Raw genomic sequence first — 18251 nt, 5'->3', positions numbered from 1 at the left:
AGATTGATCGTGCTAGTCCACGGGGGCAACTAGGTTTTTCTTTATTTAGGTGCTACAAATGTTTACAAGTACAATGAGATTAATATATATAGACAAACATAATTAGGGTTATCTCCTAATCAAGGAAACTATGGTAGAGACTAGGGCCGGCTCCTTACTTTATGCCTCCTCCCTTTTGTCTAACTTAGTAGGCCGAAGCCTACATTCCAACAAAGGAGCCTGCTGTCAAGGAACGAAACTGCCTTAACAGCAGCTGTTTCAAATCTTCCCATCTGGTAATTGGATGTCGTTAATGCTCCCATTGAAACCATTTTAACGCATCTCCTTCAAACGATGTGAACGACACATCGATTCTTTCTTGTTGACTCAACTGATTCAACGTAAAATACCGTTCAGCTCGTAAAATCCATCCATCTGGATCTTTACCATCGAACACCGGAATCTCCAACTTACGCCCTTTCACCGCTAAGAACCAAGTTTGAGTGCTTCGATTGCTGTCTCTTTGATCAAATCTGCCGGCGGTATCTTCATTAGACGTATTAGTCGCATTCGTCCTTGTCACAAAATCATTCCTCAATTCTTCGATTTGCTGTACAATTCTCTTCAGGCTTCTTTCAATCGATCCCACGCTACTCTCCAAATCTTCAATTCGATTATTGGCACTTCGAGTCGTCACATTGGCCATGGTCGATCGGAACGTGCTCTCATACCAATTTGTTATACCCTAGCTTGAATCGTGAACTGAATACGTAACTCTAGCCAGATTCGTAGACGTAAACACACAGAAATAGAATCGCGATAGCTATGAATCGACAATTGGAACAAATAGGAATGAAATTGTCGGCCAATCTATTGCAATTCCAAATTGATACAGCTCCCAGACTTTCGAGAGGTCTGGGATTCTCTCCCAAAGCTTACGCTTCAACAATATTCACCAGAAAAATGACAAAACAGAATACCCGACTACTACCAACAACTCACTATTTAAGCTAGACACAATTACCAAACTGCCCCTCTCTTATTCGTAACAGTAAAAAGCAATTAAACCCACTCAAAACTAACTTCTTCCTCTATAAGTAAACCTCAAAGGAGGTTTATGTTATACCCTAGCTCAAATTACAAACAGAAAACATACCTCTAGCTGTCGAATTGTAAACGTGAACAATGGAAACAGGAAAACGATTGACAATCGGTAATTGAGGACGAACAATACTGAAATTGTCGGCCAATCTATTGTGAAATTGGAAATCGATTACAACTCCCAGACTTTCGAGAGGTCTGGGATTCTCTCCTCTAAGCTTTTGCTTTACACTCAACAACTCAATTTCTCAAAACAGAATAATCGGCTCTAACCAAACAACTAACCATTTAAGCTCGACGCATTTACCAAACTACCCTCAATTCGACAGCTAGAGGTACGTTTTATGTTTGTAATTTGAGCTAGGGTATAAAAAATTGGTATCAGAGCACGTTTCGATTGAAGATGGCGAACGCCACGACGTGAAGCACCAATAATCGAATTGAAGATTTGGAAAGTAGTGTTGGATCAATTGAGAGGAGTCTGGAGCGTATTTTACATCAAATTGAAGATCTGAAGAACAAATTTGTGAATCGAACGAATGCTACTAACTCTTCCGATGAAGAAATGACGACACGGTTAGAGCGCGGGGAACGTAATCGAGGCGGCCAGAATCGATTTCTGGCAGTGAAAGGGCGTAAACTGGAGATCCTGATTTTTGATGGCGAAGACCCAGATGGTTGGATTTTGAGGGCTGAACGGTATTTCATGCTGAATCAATTGAGCCAAGAAGAGAAGATTGATGTGTCTTTTATTTCATTTGAAGGGGATGCACTGAAGTGGTTTCAATGGGAACACAAGAGACATCCAATTACCAGGTGGGATGATCTAAAACATCTACTGTTGAGGCAATTCAGATCATTGTCAACAGGTTCTTTGTGTGAACAATTTCTGTCAGTGAGACAAGAAGGATCGGTTGAAGATTATAGAAGGAAGTTTGCTGAGTTTGCAGCGCCAATGGATGGGATTCCAGAGCAGGTTTTTTTAAGTCAATTCATTAATGGACTGGAAGAGTCTATTAAAGTGGAACTGAGACTCTTGGATCCGTTAACACTTAGCGAAGCAATGGAGGTAGCCATGAAGATTGAATTGAAAAACAAAGTGTTATCGAGAGAGAAGAATACGGGATACGGCAAGAAAACAGGTTCATCTTTCTATTCTAATCAAGAGTCGAAAAGCAATTTTTCTAGTAATGGGTATAATAATGTCGCCAATTATGTTAATTCCCCGACAATTGCAAGTAAAGCAACTACCGGTTTTCGACGTCTGTCTGATCAAGAGGTACAACAAAGAAGATCGTTGGGTTTATGTTATCGTTGTGATGAAAAATATGCCCCTGGCCATAAGTGTAAGAAGAAGGAGATAGGTGTGTTGCTAGTCCAAGATGATGTGTTTGAGGATACGGAACTAGAAACGGAGGAAAGATCTTGCAATACAGCTGAAATTGCTGAAAAAGTAGAGGTATATTTAAATTCAGTTGTGGGTTTGACTAATCCTAAAACTATGAAGTTGGAAGGAAAAATTGAAGGACAAAAGGTGGTAGTGTTAATTGATAGTGGGGCCACACATAATTTCATATCATATGATTTGGTGAAAAGACTGAATTTAAATATACAAGCTACTGGTGAATATACTATTACGTTGGGTTCCGGAAACATGGAGAAAGGAAGTGGTATTTGCAAGGGAATAAGGTTGTTTTTACTGGAAGTTGAGATAAGAGAAGATTTTCTGCCTTTAGGCTTGGGAAATAGCGACGTGATCTTAGGGATGCAATGGTTGGAATCTTTGGGAGCGACTTATGTTAACTGGAAATTACAAGTGATGAAGTTCTCTTGTGGAGGAAAGTCGGTAATGTTAAAAGGGGACCCGTCTCTAGGACGTTCAATGGTGTCATTAAAGGCGATCGGAATAATGATCAATCATGAAGGACAGGGCATTTTGGTGGAATTGGGCACTTGTTCGGTGTTTTCGGATAATATGGCCGAATCAAATATTATATTGGAACCACTATTAAGAGAATTTGAATCAGTTTTTAACATGCCACGGGGATTACCACCGGAGAGAGGTAGGGAGCATGGGATCGTGTTAAAGGAATGGAATGAAACGATTAATGTTCGGCCGTACCGTTACCCTCATTATCAGAAAGACGAAATTGAAAAATTGGTAAAGGAGATGCTCGAGGCAGGAGTTATTCAGCCGAGTATGAGTCCCTTCTCTAGTCCGGTATTGTTGGTTAAAAAAAAAGATGGAAGTTGGCGATTTTGTATTGATTATCGCGCATTAAACAAGGTAACTATTGTTGATAAGTTTCCGATTCCGGTTATTGAAGAACTTTTGGATGAATTACATGGGGCAACCGTATTCTCCAAACTCGATCTAAAATCGGGTTATCATCAGATTCGAATGAAAGAGGAGGACGTTTATAAAACAACATTTCAGATCCATCAAGGACATTACGAGTTCTTAGTAATGCCCTTTGGATTGGTTAATGCGCCGGCAACATTTCAAGGATTAATGAATGAAGTTTTCAAGAAGTATCTACGAAAGTTTGTATTGGTTTTTTTTTATGATATTCTGGTCTACAGTAAAACGATTGTAGAACATCAGGTGCATTTACGGAAAGTGTTGGAGGTTCTTTGCCAACATCAGTTGTTTGCAAATAAAAAGAAATGCGAGTTCGGTCGAGATCGTTTGGGGTATTTGGGTCATATAATTTCAGCAAAAGGAGTCGAAGTTGATCCATCGAAAATTGCTGCGGTTTCGGATTGAGTGGAACGGAAATCGGTGACGGAATTAAGAGGATTTTTAGGGCTGTCCGGGTATTATAGAAAATTCATAAAAGGGTACGGTATTCGAGCCAAACCTCTCACCGACCTCCTAAAAAAATCAATTTCAGTGGACTCCGGTAGCTCAACTGGCGTTTGAGGAATTGAAGAAAATGTTATCATCAACTCCGGTGTTACGCCTTCCCGACTTTTCTAAAGATTTCGTAGTGGAGACAGATGCATCGGGATATGGTCTGGGAGCAGTTCTTATGCAAGAGGAACAACTGATCGTGTACTTTAGTCAAGCTCTAGAGCTAAGGGCGAAACAGAAGTCGGTTTACGAGAAGGAGTTAATGGCCATTGTGTTGGCTATAAAAAAGTGGAGACCATATTTGTTGGGAAAGAAGTTTGTAGTTCGTACAGATCAACAAAGCCTTCGTTTTTTATTAGAGCAACGAGTGGTGGAACCGGAATATCAGAAATGGGCTAGTAAATTACTGGGTTATGACTTTTCAATTGTCTACAAGCCGGGGAGTTCCTATCAAGCGGCGGATGCGCTTTCTCGTAAAATCGATTCGGTGGAATTAGCCAATATGGTGAATTTTACGTGGAGGAATTGGGATGACTTGAAACAAGAAATTATTGGCGATAGTTTTCTGAACCGTATCAAAGACGACTTAAGTTTGGGGAAAGCCGAGCACAAGGGATTCGAGATTCAACAAGAGTTGCTACTGTATAAAGGTCGTCTGGTTATTCCTCGTTTGTCAAAAATGATACCGTTAATTTTTGAGGAATTTCATGGATCGCCAATTGGCGGTCATACGGGAGAAGATCGGACGTATCAACGTATTGTATCGGAGGTTTTTTGGGTGGGAATGAAGAAAGACATAGTGGATATGGTTAAAAATTGTGAGGTGTGTCAGAGGAATAAAAATCTGAGCGGCAGTCCGGCTGGCCTTTTGCAACCTTTATCCTTACCAGATAAAGTTTGGGACGAGATTTCTATGGATTTCATCGAAGGTCTACCCCGATCAAACGGTACGAGTTCCATCATGGTAGTGGTAGACAGACTCGGCAAGTACGCCCATTTTGTTGGGTTAAAACACCCTTTTTAATGCTCAAACGGTGGCCGAAGCATTCGTAAAAAATATAGTACGATTGCACGGGGTTCCTCAGTCGGTGATTTCGGATCGGGATAAGGTGTTCCTTAGTCGATTTTGGAAGAAGTTGTTCCGTTTGCAAGGAACGAAATTGAAGTTCAGTTCGGCGTACCATCCACAGTCAGACGGTCAAACCGAGGTAGTGAATAGTTACTTGGAGCAATAATTGAGATGTTGGGTGTCATCTACACCTAAACAATGGTGCAAGTGGCTCCCATGGGTTGAACTTTCGTATAATACCTCTTTTCATACGGCCCTTAAAGTGTCTCCTTTTAAGGTGTTGTGTGGAAGAGAGCCTCCTCCTTTACTTCATTATAAAGCAAACTCATCGAGGGTACAATCGGTAGACCATGAGTTGACGGATAGAGAAGAAATGCTTGATGAAGTGAAATTGCAATTGTTGAAGGCTCAATTTCGTATGAAACAGTATGCTGATTTGAAGCGAAAAAAAGTGGAGTTTGTGATAGGAGATTGGGTTTTCCTGAAGTTGCGTCCTTACAGACAGAAATCGCTGGTAATGGGGAATAGTCCTAAACTTCTGGCCCGTTTTTATGGACCGTATAAAGTGCTGGAAAAGATTGGGAGTGTGGCGCATCGTTTGGATTTACCGAGTTCAGCGAAGATTCATCCGCTTTTTCACGTGTCTCAATTAAAAAAGGCGGTGGGAAGTTGTATTTCTACTCAAGATTTTCCAACCCAGATTTCGGACGAATTGGTATTACAAGCTGTTCCGGAAGACATTTTGGATGTGCGACAGATACCAAATGGTGATGTGGGTCAAGTTGAGGTTTTGGTAAAATGGGAAGGAATGTCAGATTTCGAAGCTTCTTGGGAGAATTACGAGGCACTTCTTTAGCAATTTCCTAATTGTCACCTTGAGGACAAGGTGAAATTTTTGGGGGGGAGTATTGGTAAACCTCCGTTGAGGTTCACGTATAGAAGAAGGAATCTGTAGTTAGCAGCTTAGCTACTGATTTGTATCGTTTAATTGAGGGTAGTTTGGTAAATGCGTCGAGCTTAAATAGTTAGCTGTTCGGTTAGAGCCGATTATTCTGTTTTGAGAAATTGAGTTGTTGAGTGTAAAGCGAAAGCTTAGAGGAGAGAATCCCAGACCTCTCGAAAGTCTGGGAGTTGTAATCGATTTCCAATTTCACAATAGATTGGCCGACAATTTCAATATTGTTCGTCCTCAATTACCGATTGTCAATCGTTTTCCTGTTTCCATTGTTCACGTTTACAATTCGACAGCTAGAGGTACGTTTTCTGTTTGTAATTTGAGCTAGGGTATAACAGTTTATCAGTATGTCCATTATAAAAATCCCTGAAAGGAAAATCTATCAAAAGCACACGGCGTTGAGTACTTGAGTTTGGCACCAAGATGTAGGAGACACTGAAGATTACTTTTGGGTGAACTAATATCATAAATCCATAATATGGAGAAGGACATGAAGTAAAAATTGTGTGGTATGCCTGCACATTAGAGGAAAATATCAACAAACATGAGGAATTTGTAGCCGTTATAAATAAAACGGATTTTGGGATGATATTGCCAGATGCAAAGGACACCGATAGAACTTGTGTAATAATGTGTTTCTGTCTTGAATCTTGATACAAGAAGCAGTAGGGAGTAGCATGATATCTTTGTCCTAGATAAATGTTAGCAAGGTTGAAGTATTTTCTCATTAGGGGAAGGTTCAAATGAGAACCGTAAATATTTTGAGAACTTGGAACCAACTATTCATGTATTATTAATGGTGAATATCGTGATAGATATTCATCATGAAAATTACTCATAATGCAAATGCATGATATTTATGATGAATATTATTTATGAAAATTTTAGGGTTATTCATCATGAATAATATATGAAAGAGTTGGTTCCCAGATTCTAAAAATATTTATGGTTCTAACTTGAACTTTCCCCGTACGCATTCAGTATTTATCTTATTATACAGAGTGGTTAGTGAAACTGTTCATGATGATTTTGTCTCATGAAACAAATTTCAGCTTGTGAAGGAGGAGATTGGTTTCAGGAATTTACATTGTTTGTTCGAATTTTAATCAGTTTGACTTCTCATTCTTGTTTCATGTACTTTACAAGTTACAAGAAACACTTCATGTGATGAAGAGATTTCACTTTAAGCTGCTAGAATTTATTACAACTGGTCTCAAACTCTGGTTAAAGATTTTGCTGGAATTATTGTTGCACAGGTCCTTTTCTCCTTGTGCACAACTAAGTTTAATGTAGGGTCAAAAGTGCTTGTAATTGTCCAATTAGTGTATACTACTTCCATAATACCTTATTAAAGAATCCGTCTTCATGTGTATTAATGTGATATATATTATAAGAGAATTAGCATGCCACAATGGAACACAAACAATCTGTAGCTTGTTGATTGTCTTTTGGAACCCCCGTTGAGGGTATAAGTGTGAACCTGAAAAGGACCTGCTTTGTGGTTAAAAGAGTAATTCTGTATACAACTGATTTTGAGTATAATGTATGAACTTAACCATAATTCTATGTTGGTGTGGTTTAGACTTACTAATGTAATTTACTCCATCCTTGCAAAGTAAATGCAATTTTTTCTTTTGCGTAAGGTTTAAATTATAATTTACATTCTTTCCCCTTGATTTATGTTCCAAGATATTGGTGACATTAATTGTGGTACCCCAAGAGTCCTCTTTCCTGTTCTTCACTAAATGATATTTTAGATATTTGCGTGACTGGTCAAATACTCTTATTAAACTATGTTCAAACTAAATGCAATATATGCTGCCTACAAAATACACAATCAACTTTTACCAGCTGATGAAGTGACACTATAAACCAGTTACACAAAATTGAAAATGGCATCGACTATCATCTCATATCATCATGCCAAATTATCAAATGGTGAGTTTGATGATATACTTGGGTTATGTTTGGCAACCATAAAAGCTAGCTTTTTGAAATGCTACCTGAAGTAGTGTTTCAGTAAGCCCCAAAGCCTTTTCCCACCTTTTCCCTATCAATCTTTTTATCTATTTTTTAAATTAAACTTTTAACATGTCATTTTAGGTCATTTTTATCAACTGGTTTTTTACAAACATGACTAGTTTATCAGCTAAAAACTAGCATTTCAGCAAATAACTATCTTATAAGCCAACAACTAATTTTTCTGCTAACTGAGGTTTTAAAAAGCAGAATCGGGCCTCGTGGGGTTTTCCCTCCTTTAGAGAGGCGTAAGTCTCGAGACCTTCCAAGGTTAAGCCCCAAGGCGGATATATAAAAATAAAATATTTATACGAAAATTTTGTAAGTACTAAATATTTACAAAGTGGAAGAGTGGAGAAGATATAAGTTATCTACCAGATACTCTTCAATGTGGGATATATATATATATATATATATATATATATATATATATATATATATATTGGGAGACAGGCGAAGACGTTGGAGATGACAAATTTAAACTACAAGCAGCAAGAGGGAGGAGAAGATGAGATGGAGAATGGGCTTATTTTGTAAAAAGTAAAATTAGTAAGTCAATTTTAAACCCTAATTTCTAACCCCCGCCTCAGTCTCGCCTCACCACATCAAGGCCCGCCTTGGCTTGAGGCGTACAATTCAACTAGCCCATGAGAGGCGCCGCCTCAGACTCAGTTTTCCAGCGCCTCGCCTCAAGGCGTACACCTCAAGCGCATTTTAAAACCATGCTGCTAACAACTAGTTTATCGGTCAACTGCAAGGGTGGTAGTGTGGTGGATAAAGATAAGGGATGATAAAATCAATCCGGATTCGAATCCTGCCATCTACATATGTGCTTTTGGCCACCGGAAGATTTATCTCAGGGCACAGTGGCGACTTGTCATTGAATTAGTCTGGGTGAAGCCTCGATCATCCATTTCCCCCCAAATATCGGTCGGCAACTTTTTTGCTAGTTTCAACCATAGTCTTGTAGGTGCCATGTATTTATGTTTTTCTAGAAATGCATCCCTATTCTGATTTTAAGAAATCCTTAGAATGAGAAGCAAATTTGTTGACAGTTAGTTTCGGAAATACGAAAAGAATCGGACAATGTTCTTTATAATCAACTTATCAGTTTTCTTTTGTGTCGCCTTTTCCATATTCTTGTTTGCCGATTACTTATGATCTCATTTATCATTCAAACTTTAACATTGCAGTGGGAAGGAGACTGAATTCCATATTGAACCTGAACTGACTCTGGAACTGATGATGGCTGCAAATTATTTGCACACTTGACAAATCTCCTCCTCGACAACGTCTGATTCTTGACCATGGTACCCTTCTTCTAGCAATCCACACACAAAAAAGATACACTTTTATTAGGAGTATTGCTACATATAGAGGAAAGTTCAGTTGCGAACCTCATTTCCATTGTGAACTGGGAAGCCATCGAAAGCCATTCTTCATGAATAATGGAGAAGAAATTTTTAAGGCATTCATGATGAATGTTAAATCATTCATGATGAATATCTTGGACAAGTGGTGGACTCTTGTCGGTACCTCGGTTCGCAACTGAAATCAGGTTCTCAACGACCCTGTGGAAAGTACTTGCGCACACTTCTCACATTTGGCGAGGCTTGAACCCTTGACCTCCACAGAGGTTGGGATCTATCGGCGACCCGGTTATCATTGGCTAATGATCCTTCTTGGTCAAAAAATAGGCTTGAATACACATTGGATATATGCCATGGTCCAAGTTTTGTGCATTAGGGGTGAGTTTGGTACATGGGACAAGACGAGACTGGACAATACAAAAACTTGTCGTCTCTCGTTTGTTGGGACATTAGACTGAGGCATAACAAGGCCGAGTGGGACAAAATGCAATTTTTTCTATCCCATCATAATAGGTGGAACAAACATGAGGGAGATCAGGACAAGATTGGTAAATTACTATACTACTTATGTCAAATTAAAACTCTAAAACCTTCCGGAATCATTTCACCTTCCTACCTTACTCTCGCCTGTTCAGTCTAGTCCTGTGTATGCACCAAACGCACCCTGGAGGATTCATGACCACCCATGAATCATGCCACAATTTCTCAACCGATACACAACAAATGCACTAATACAAATATATCCCAGTTATCATGATTTTTCTTGCCGTTGGCTTCTCAATTTACGTACGCATATGTGAATCATTTAATTACCAATGTTTGTTTTTTGTTGTTATGATGAAGGATGGTTGAGGATGAGTTTGTTGGCAAGCTGAAGATGAGTGTAATCAGAAGAGGTAGATGTATTGATGTTTAGTAAGCAGAGTATTAGGAAATGGGTCCATAAAAACAATATGTTTGAAATATATACATATAAAAATGTGTAATTGTACTGTAAATATTGAATTGTTGCAATAAAACTGGAGTAGTTGACATTAAAAACGGTATTTAACGTCTGTTTTGTTTTTGAGAATTAATTGCTTTTCCATTTTTGATTATTTGGAATTGGAAGCATGCAGTTTTAGGAAATTAAGTCTGTTTGGCTGATGGAACTTTTTTTTGACGATTTGGAATCTTTTGGTGGTTTAGGTGTCGTTTACTTAAACACTTACGCGGTAAATGTTTAACGGTGAAATTCAACGTTATTGTGTATTTATCGGGTAAGATTTTAATATACCAAAACGATATCATATGTAACAACTTACCCGGTAAGCGTTCACCGTGGTAAGAGTTGTTGCCATCACTTATTATTATTATTATTCCATATCCAAATCCCTCGAGTTCCGAATCCTTTCATGAAATCTAAATCCTTCAAAACCATTTCATCAAACCAAACGCCCACTAGAACAGTGGCCGGAGGCCGGGGGACGGGGGACGGAGAGAGAAGAGAGGAGATAGGAGAGAGGAGAGAGAATACCTAAAATACCCTTCCATTAAAATTTTAATTAAAAATTACCAAAATTAAAAAATTTCTAATTTATCTATTGATTTATGGTTGAGATTGGACCTCATGGTTATCACAAACTAATTAGTTCTCATTTGATTAGTCCCATATATATATATATCATTAGCTTATATGGTTGGGTTCACGTGAGACCAAGGGTTTTTCGTGAGACCCGTAAGACCAATTTATGTTCATCGATCAACTTTATAAGCTAATGATCCACTGGTCTAAAGTTGCACGGTGGCAATTTTGTGATTATTGAGAAGTCTCGTGACAATTTTGTGATTATGAATGTTCACACTGTAGATCTTATTCAAGGGTTGAGAATTGGTCTTACGGGTCTCACGAAAAACCCTTGGTCTCAAACAAGAACACCTTTATTTTACGAGAAAGCAAGAACACCCTTTTACTATAGACAATCACATGTGATGTTATTATTCCATTACGTATGATACACATGTGATACTAAATCAGAGACGTGGAAAATTTTTGATGCGATCTTGGTTGTGGGCCAAGTCGCCTTTACAGCACTAAGCCCTCTCACAAATATTATCACATGTGATAAGGTGTTGTTGATATGATAAAATCAAACCATCAAGACCATCACATGTGATGCTAAATCATAGACAACCTTTGGTGCGTCCCAAGTCGTAGAACATGTTGTCCGCATACCACCAGGTCCCCTCATGCATAATATCATATGTGATAAAAGTGTTCTCGTGTTCTCGTAAAATGGAGGTGTTCTCGTTTGAACCTCCACATATAGTTATTTGTTCCTTCAGATATTTTTAGTTTACAATTTTCTTAAAAATCATTAAAGATCGATCGAAAACTAAAGAGCAAAGAAAAATGAAACGAAGGAGGTCGTAAAAAGGTAAGAGTGATCTTGAAAATCAATACTCATATATTATTGCATACAGACTTTATTAAATGACACGTCAACATTTTTTTAAAATCAAAACACTATAAAAATTATAAATACTTAAACCAGAATAATTTGGAAAATCTCTAATAACCTTATTAAATTTGAACAGATAATTTTTTAAAAAAATTTAAAAAAAAACTCAAACCATCAAATTACATTCTGTGAACCAAACACCCCCTCAGAGTTTGTTCCCTGGGCTATAAAAGTCTAATCAAGATTTGAAGGTGCACTAGTGTTTTGGATCCATTACAATGGGACCATGCATTTCACCTTATCCATTTTAATTATTCGAAGTATTTATAAACTGGCCCTTCAGTTTATGTAAAAAGTACATATTACACCCCTGTCCTTCGTTGTCTTCTCGCAAATGATTTTCGCACCAGTATCGATTTCTTTAAGCAAATTGTATCGATAAATACTAGAGTAAATTATGTTTCTCGTTCACCTGGTTTGTTAAAATATGTAGAACTCGTCTCTATGGTTTTGAGACTGTGGCTTCCGTTCTTATGGTTGTAATTCATTTTTATTTTCGTCCCTAAGACTAATTAAGTATGAGGGATTAAAATAGAAATAAACTGTAAACTAAGGGACAAAAAAGAATAAATTTTGAACTATAAGGATGAAAAAAGTAATGAATTATAAACTATTAGGATGAAAATCATAATTTCAAAATTATATGAATAAAAACAGGAATTTTCAACAAATTAGGCGAAAAGATCGTATGAGAAAGTTAATGTGAGAAGCGTAAGAAATGATCTGGACCCTTGATCACTTTTAATCTCAAACTCACCTATCAATTGCGTTCGATATGAGGATTAATCCGGTACATCTCATCCTAATGTGCATTCAAGGTTGGAGATCCTTCTTACGCTTCTCATTTTAACTCTCCCTCTGATTGGAACCCAACTCAACAAATAACATGATGAAAAACGTAATTTACTCAAGTTACAGTGTATAAAACAATCTATTTCATCTTATGGGATTTCAAGAAATGCTTGCCTGTTCTGAATGATTTTAGTTAGGGGACTAGGGGTTATTTACCAAACACTTATTCGGTAAGCGCTTACCGGTAAAATTTAACACTATCATTTACTTACGGGTTAAAATTTAGTCCACCAAAATGACATCGTATGCACAATTTACCCGGTAAACGCTTACCGTGGTAAGAGTCGTCGACGTCACTTACTAGGTAAGACTTTTGGTCCTTGTTTTGCTCTTAACGAGTAAAATTCTTGGTCCTTATCATATTCATCCGGTAAAGTAATGTGACTTTATAAGTGCTTACCTAGATAAGCGTTTTGGTAAACGACTCCTTAGCTTGTCATGTTCTTACAAGAAAGAATCTATTCTCTAAATCAAATCTACGCATATCGAATGAGGCCGGGCCTACTTGGCATACCAATGGGACCGGGCTAACCGGACGTTATGCATATCTAAATTTTATTATCTTTTATATATCAAAAATCCTATCAGTAATTTTCACAAGCTCAATCTTACTCGAATACTATCCACTTCGGGGCCGTTTGCTAAACACTTACTTGATAAATACTTACTGGATAAATTTTCTCATCGGATGAACATGAGAAAGGTCAAGAATCTTACCGGGTAAGAGCGATGAAAATGATGGAGAATCTTACCCGGTAAGTGAAAATGACGACTCTTACCCAGGTAAACGCACTAAATCATTGCATTCGATATGTTGTAATATACTAAAATCTTACGCATCAAAATAAATCACAATGTTGACTTCTATCGATAATCGTTTACCGGATAAACAATTAGGAAAACAAGTAAATGATGATATTTTTGTGCAAAAACTCATTTAAGATCATTTATTTCGAAGATCTCAGTTCAATTAAAGTTGGCACGTGCGGAGAACGTGACAAATTTTGATGTCGATAAATCGAAAGAAATGTCGATAGCTTGATTTCTTCGTTGATGTGAATCATATCCACGTGCTCTGTTCTCACTTCTTTTGGTACTTCTATTTTGGCACCTTCTGCAAATCTTATCCACCGATTCCTCTGTTTTTCTTTATTTGATTCAACAAACAAACAACAATTCTACACACATTAATGGAAAACAAGAATCAATCCACTTCCTTCTCGCCGCCGCCGCCGCCCCACCGCTCATCCTCGTCTTCATCATTCACTGCTGAACTTTTCGGTGATAACAACTCACAGCCGTCGTCCACCGGAGTTTTCGCTTCAATTTTCCCTCCTCCGTCGATGGTATGATCGTTTTCCCTTTTAACTAGGTTCAATTTTCCATAAAACACGTATTGTTAATTGCTGATTTATTCTGGTGATTGTTAATTTCAATCTGGGGTGTGGAATCAAGGGTCAATTCGACACTACGATTATGAAATGGATTAAGGGTTTTGTTCGTTTTGATTTGATATTAACTAAATTGAAACCTGTATAGGTCAAACGATTATTTCTATGGAATTTTGGATTTATTTGTGGGTTTTTGTTTTGATCTTGTGTTATTAGGGTTAATTGTTAAGTGAATTGCAGGGGTTTCGAAAATTTTGAGTTAAAACCCTTTTTTAGGGCTATCTTTGATTATGAGTTGATTGTTGGTTTCTTGAACCCTAAGACTGAGTACTAGATATGAATTGTTGATGATCTTGATGCTTCTAGGTAGCTTCTGCAATGAAACCCACAATTGAATTTGGCCACATTTCTCAATGTTCAATGACACCAGACTTTGTTATAATCGAATCGTAGTAACATTTGGTGACATCACTGTTTTTGTTGGAAATTTTCTATGATCCTTGTTGTTTTATGTTAGCATGGCAAAGATCAATAATCAAATGCACAAAGATAACCACACTAAACAAAAAAATTGCACATGGTGTTATGTGGCTAAGCGAATACGCGCAGATCCAATGGCAATAGTATAATTGTATATAACTTAGATCGAATGAAAGCAATGTATCCCAGTTGAAAGTAGGGTTTGGGGTGTGATGTATGCAAACATATATTAGATGAAGAAAATCCAAGAAAACCCGACAACAAAAAGGATAAGATTGGAAATCTGTCATCCTTAATGTCATTTAAGGATACGACCTTAAATGAGTTTCATACTCATGAGATGGTTATATAGATGTAATCAAAATTACGATTATATACCTTAATATCCCTAGCTTCAAAAATTGGGCTATTTAACTCAACGGCCTTCTCCAAAAGTTGGTTTTGCAAAAAGAACTTCTATTGTGTTTCTACGTTTTTAATGGGAGCATACTGTTTTAACCGCGGGCAAGCTGTTTTGAACCAAGGGCGGATAAGATGACGGTCATTGAGCTGATTGGAAACACATTTAAGGTCATTTATCCAAAGGACAGTTTGAAATCGTAATTGCATATCATCTACAAATGTGTAATTTTTCTTTCAAGTCTCCAAATGGGACAATCTTGATGCATAGATCTTTGAAGAAGTTCTAGAAGTTGCGACTGTTTGATGCTTTTCTATTTGGTTAGGTATTGGCAAGGAACCCTAATTGTTCACAGTTCACTGGAGCTACACAAAAAGAGACATCGGAGAGCCAGGTTTGGACTACCACCCATGTAACTTCAGGTTGGGATTTCTTTCTTTCTTGGCTTGAAAATTTGCAAAATACATCTTATATGGTAGTTCTATTCGTTACTTTAGATCCTTCTAATTGGAAAGCGTCTTTCCACTTTTTGTTGATAAATAGAAAACTGAGATTCTAGAAAACTAGAACTTCTAATATTAAATACGTACACAATTCAGTTGACTTAATCTAAGTAAAACAAGTTTCCTAGATTACTGTAATTAATGACCATTATGAACGGCTCAAATGATATAAAGAGTCACTTTACAACTCTTGAGATTCGGTTTATTTAGTTAAATGACCATCTATGGGAAGTCTTGGTACACCGTTTTTGTCTTATATTTTGCGAAGGCATAGTTTCCCACATTGTCATCGAATAGGAATACTAGTTGCTCGAATGCTAGCCCTATTGTGAATATTAATCAGACAGGAAAAAATTTAGCTATTTACCACATATTCTTTTTGGGCTTAAAACTTCTACATGGAGTATAGATAAATGCATATATATGTATGTATGTGTGTGTGTATTAAGTTTTGTCTTTTTGTGTGTTCTTTGCAGTTGAAAGAGATTTTCGTTCCCCCACTCTTTATTTTCTTTTCTTTTATAAATGATGTAAGATTGTTGATCCAAGATCTCACTCTAATCGCATGACATCTTGATCTTTAAACAAATTTCCCGTCAATTATCCTTGATACACATAAATATTAAAAAGTTAACATGCATTACTATTGTATGAATTTCCATAATACTCCCTCTGTCCCAAAATAAACGTGCACATTTCTTTTTTAGTTTGTCCCAAAATAAGTGTCCACTTTCGAAATTAAGTGCCTACTTTCCAGTTTTACCCTTTAATTATGAGATGGAGAAATTCATTACTCCCTTTGTTATTAAGGGTAAAATTGTCATTTAGTTAATTTAAAAGCGTAATAATTTCACATATCTAAAATGGTGTGCCTTTTCCATTGTGGACATAGATTTGGCACGGAGGGATTATAATGGTAATTAATGTCTACTAGGTCTTGTACATCATCAAGAACGTAAAAGTTCATGTCCTAAATCTTGAATCCTAATCATAAATGCAATTAACACGTTTGCCATCTATTTTTGTGCAGCGGAGAATGTAGCTAAGAATACGGCGAGTGCAAATAGTAGCATAATGAACATGGAGAGGAGATCGATCTTTCAGGAGAGAGTCGAACCTTCTCCCCTAAGTTCATCGTTGTACTACGGTGGGCAAGAAGATATGTATGTCTGTTCTTCAAGCGATCCCACGTCACAATCGTATCCTAAAGTGAGTATAAATTTTCATTTAGTTCAATAGACAAAACGATCCCGTTTGATGAAATTAAGGTTTTATTTTTTGTGTTTTTTAGTTCAAGAAAATGGAAGGAAAGGATGATCCCAATCATTTGCACAGTGCTTCTCGAGGAAATTGGTGGCAAGGTCAGCTGTGACGGTTTCCCGAGTATGAACTGTTCCCTGCACCTGTGCTAACGTTCTAAATCTTGTTTTTTTATGCAGGGTCGCTTTATTATTAAGACTATGCCCCTTTCTAGGCAACAATATGGATTCTCCGGCTATTAACTAAGGTATCATTTACTTTACTTAATCCATTGTAGAAATCTTTACAAGAATACGTTATATACTTATTTTTGCTTTCAAAAGATTAACTAGGCGTGGAATCTGTAGCTAGCGGCCCTAGACCGGAGGAAGGGATCTAGGTAGAGCTAGAGGGTGGGGGTAGGGTTAGCAGGCCTATAGTTAGACTAGGGGTGCATTGTTCTTCCTGCCCCTAGTCTAACTGCTGGCCCGGTAACCCTTGGCTATGCTTTCTTGTACCTGCTTTTGTTTGCTTTCATTTTTGTCAGGGATCTTCTTAGAAACAACCACTCCGCTCTACTCTTCGGAGTAGAGACAAGGTCTGCCTATATCCCACCCTCCCCCGATCCCATCTCTGAGTGGGCCAAACTGGGTTTGTTTGGTTTGGTTTGGGTTTTACTTTCAAAAGCTTCGTTTTCCTCCGGGTTTTCTTTAGGGAAATGACTGCTCTACTAGATTAGGTTTGCGTACATCCCACCCTCCCTAGACCCCACCTATGGGTGGGAGGTACTAGGTTTTTTGTTTTTGTTTTTCTATGCTACTTTTTTATGTCTCATTTATCTCTGTTTTCCATACAACCTCCTTGTCTCTTGAAACAAGGGAAAGATCTACATAAATCTTGAAACAAGGGTAAGGTATACTGGGCTTGTTTGGTTGTACCTTTGTTCTCCATTTTGTGGCTCCCATATGAGTCTCTTCTTGTCGAGTAAATGAGACCCATGATAACATCTTGGACCAAAAATGGTTATATATCGACTTTGAAATTTTTGTAGAATGATTAGTAACGAAATCGATGCCTATTTATGATGTGATTTTGCAGGAAATCCATGAAGCCTTGATAGAAGTTTAAAGTTTTTGTTGATATATATGGAAAATGTTGCAGTATGTTCATCGTCTCACCTTTTTTCTCTTTGTTTGTTCTCCTTTTGATGCGAATTGACATTTTTGTGGCTTTTGGTGTATGATATTCAAGGTTTTTATATAAATAAAAGCTTTGATGCTATGCATCTTAGCAAAAAGGGTACAGTTCCTGAGCAAGAATCTATGAGCTATATGCAGTTGTGCACCCTACTCCACCTTGTGGGTTGGGTCTGATCCATTCTGCTCGTTGCTGAGCCGTTTGAGGGGTTTATTCGTGTCAAAACCTTTCGCATGTATTTTCAGGTAACACTCTTTGGGTGCGCTTGGCACGCAGGACAAGATGGGATATGACATTATAGTAACTTCTTGTCCCACGATTGTGTGAGATTAGATTGGGAC

At 37.6% G+C, this 18251-nt stretch overlaps 2 protein-coding genes across 2 annotated transcripts in view; both read left to right on the top strand.

The window, feature by feature from the left end:
• LOC112512375 (elongin-C) overlaps positions 1–10390 on the top strand; it is an 18158-nt gene extending 7768 nt beyond the window's left edge. Inside the window, exons 3-4 of the mRNA XM_025118304.1 lie at positions 9171–9287; positions 10191–10390. Of these exons, the coding sequence (XP_024974072.1) occupies positions 9171–9249 (79 nt within the window). The 3' untranslated portion in view covers positions 9250–9287; positions 10191–10390. The remainder of the gene's footprint in view (positions 1–9170; positions 9288–10190) is intronic.
• Positions 10391–13758: 3368 nt separating this feature from the next.
• Positions 13759–18029, top strand: LOC112512126. Its single transcript, XM_025117968.1, has 6 exons — positions 13759–14046; positions 15297–15393; positions 16505–16683; positions 16766–16835; positions 16914–16981; positions 17812–18029. Exons 1-5 carry the CDS (start codon positions 13891–13893, stop codon positions 16928–16930), a joined length of 519 nt encoding a protein of 172 aa, XP_024973736.1. The 5' UTR covers positions 13759–13890; the 3' UTR covers positions 16931–16981; positions 17812–18029.
• Positions 18030–18251: the final 222 nt, after the last annotated feature.

This window comes from Cynara cardunculus (genome assembly GCF_001531365.2).
Source record: "Cynara cardunculus var. scolymus isolate 2C chromosome LG 5, CcrdV1, whole genome shotgun sequence".
In the NCBI taxonomy this organism is placed as follows: Eukaryota; Viridiplantae; Streptophyta; class Magnoliopsida; order Asterales; family Asteraceae; genus Cynara; species Cynara cardunculus.
This window is presented reverse-complemented; position numbering and strand designations above follow the sequence as displayed.

Bases quoted from the DNA above. Each gene is read 5' to 3' on its own strand.
- LOC112512126 (XM_025117968.1), top strand. From the start codon at position 13,891: ATGGAAAACAAGAATCAATCCACTTCCTTCTCGCCGCCGCCGCCGCCC. The intron at 14,047-15,296 runs GTATGATCGTTT...CTATTTGGTTAG, and splicing joins TTTTCCCTCCTCCGTCGATG to GTATTGGCAAGGAACCCTAA. The intron at 16,684-16,765 runs GTGAGTATAAAT...TGTGTTTTTTAG, and splicing joins CGTCACAATCGTATCCTAAA to TTCAAGAAAATGGAAGGAAA.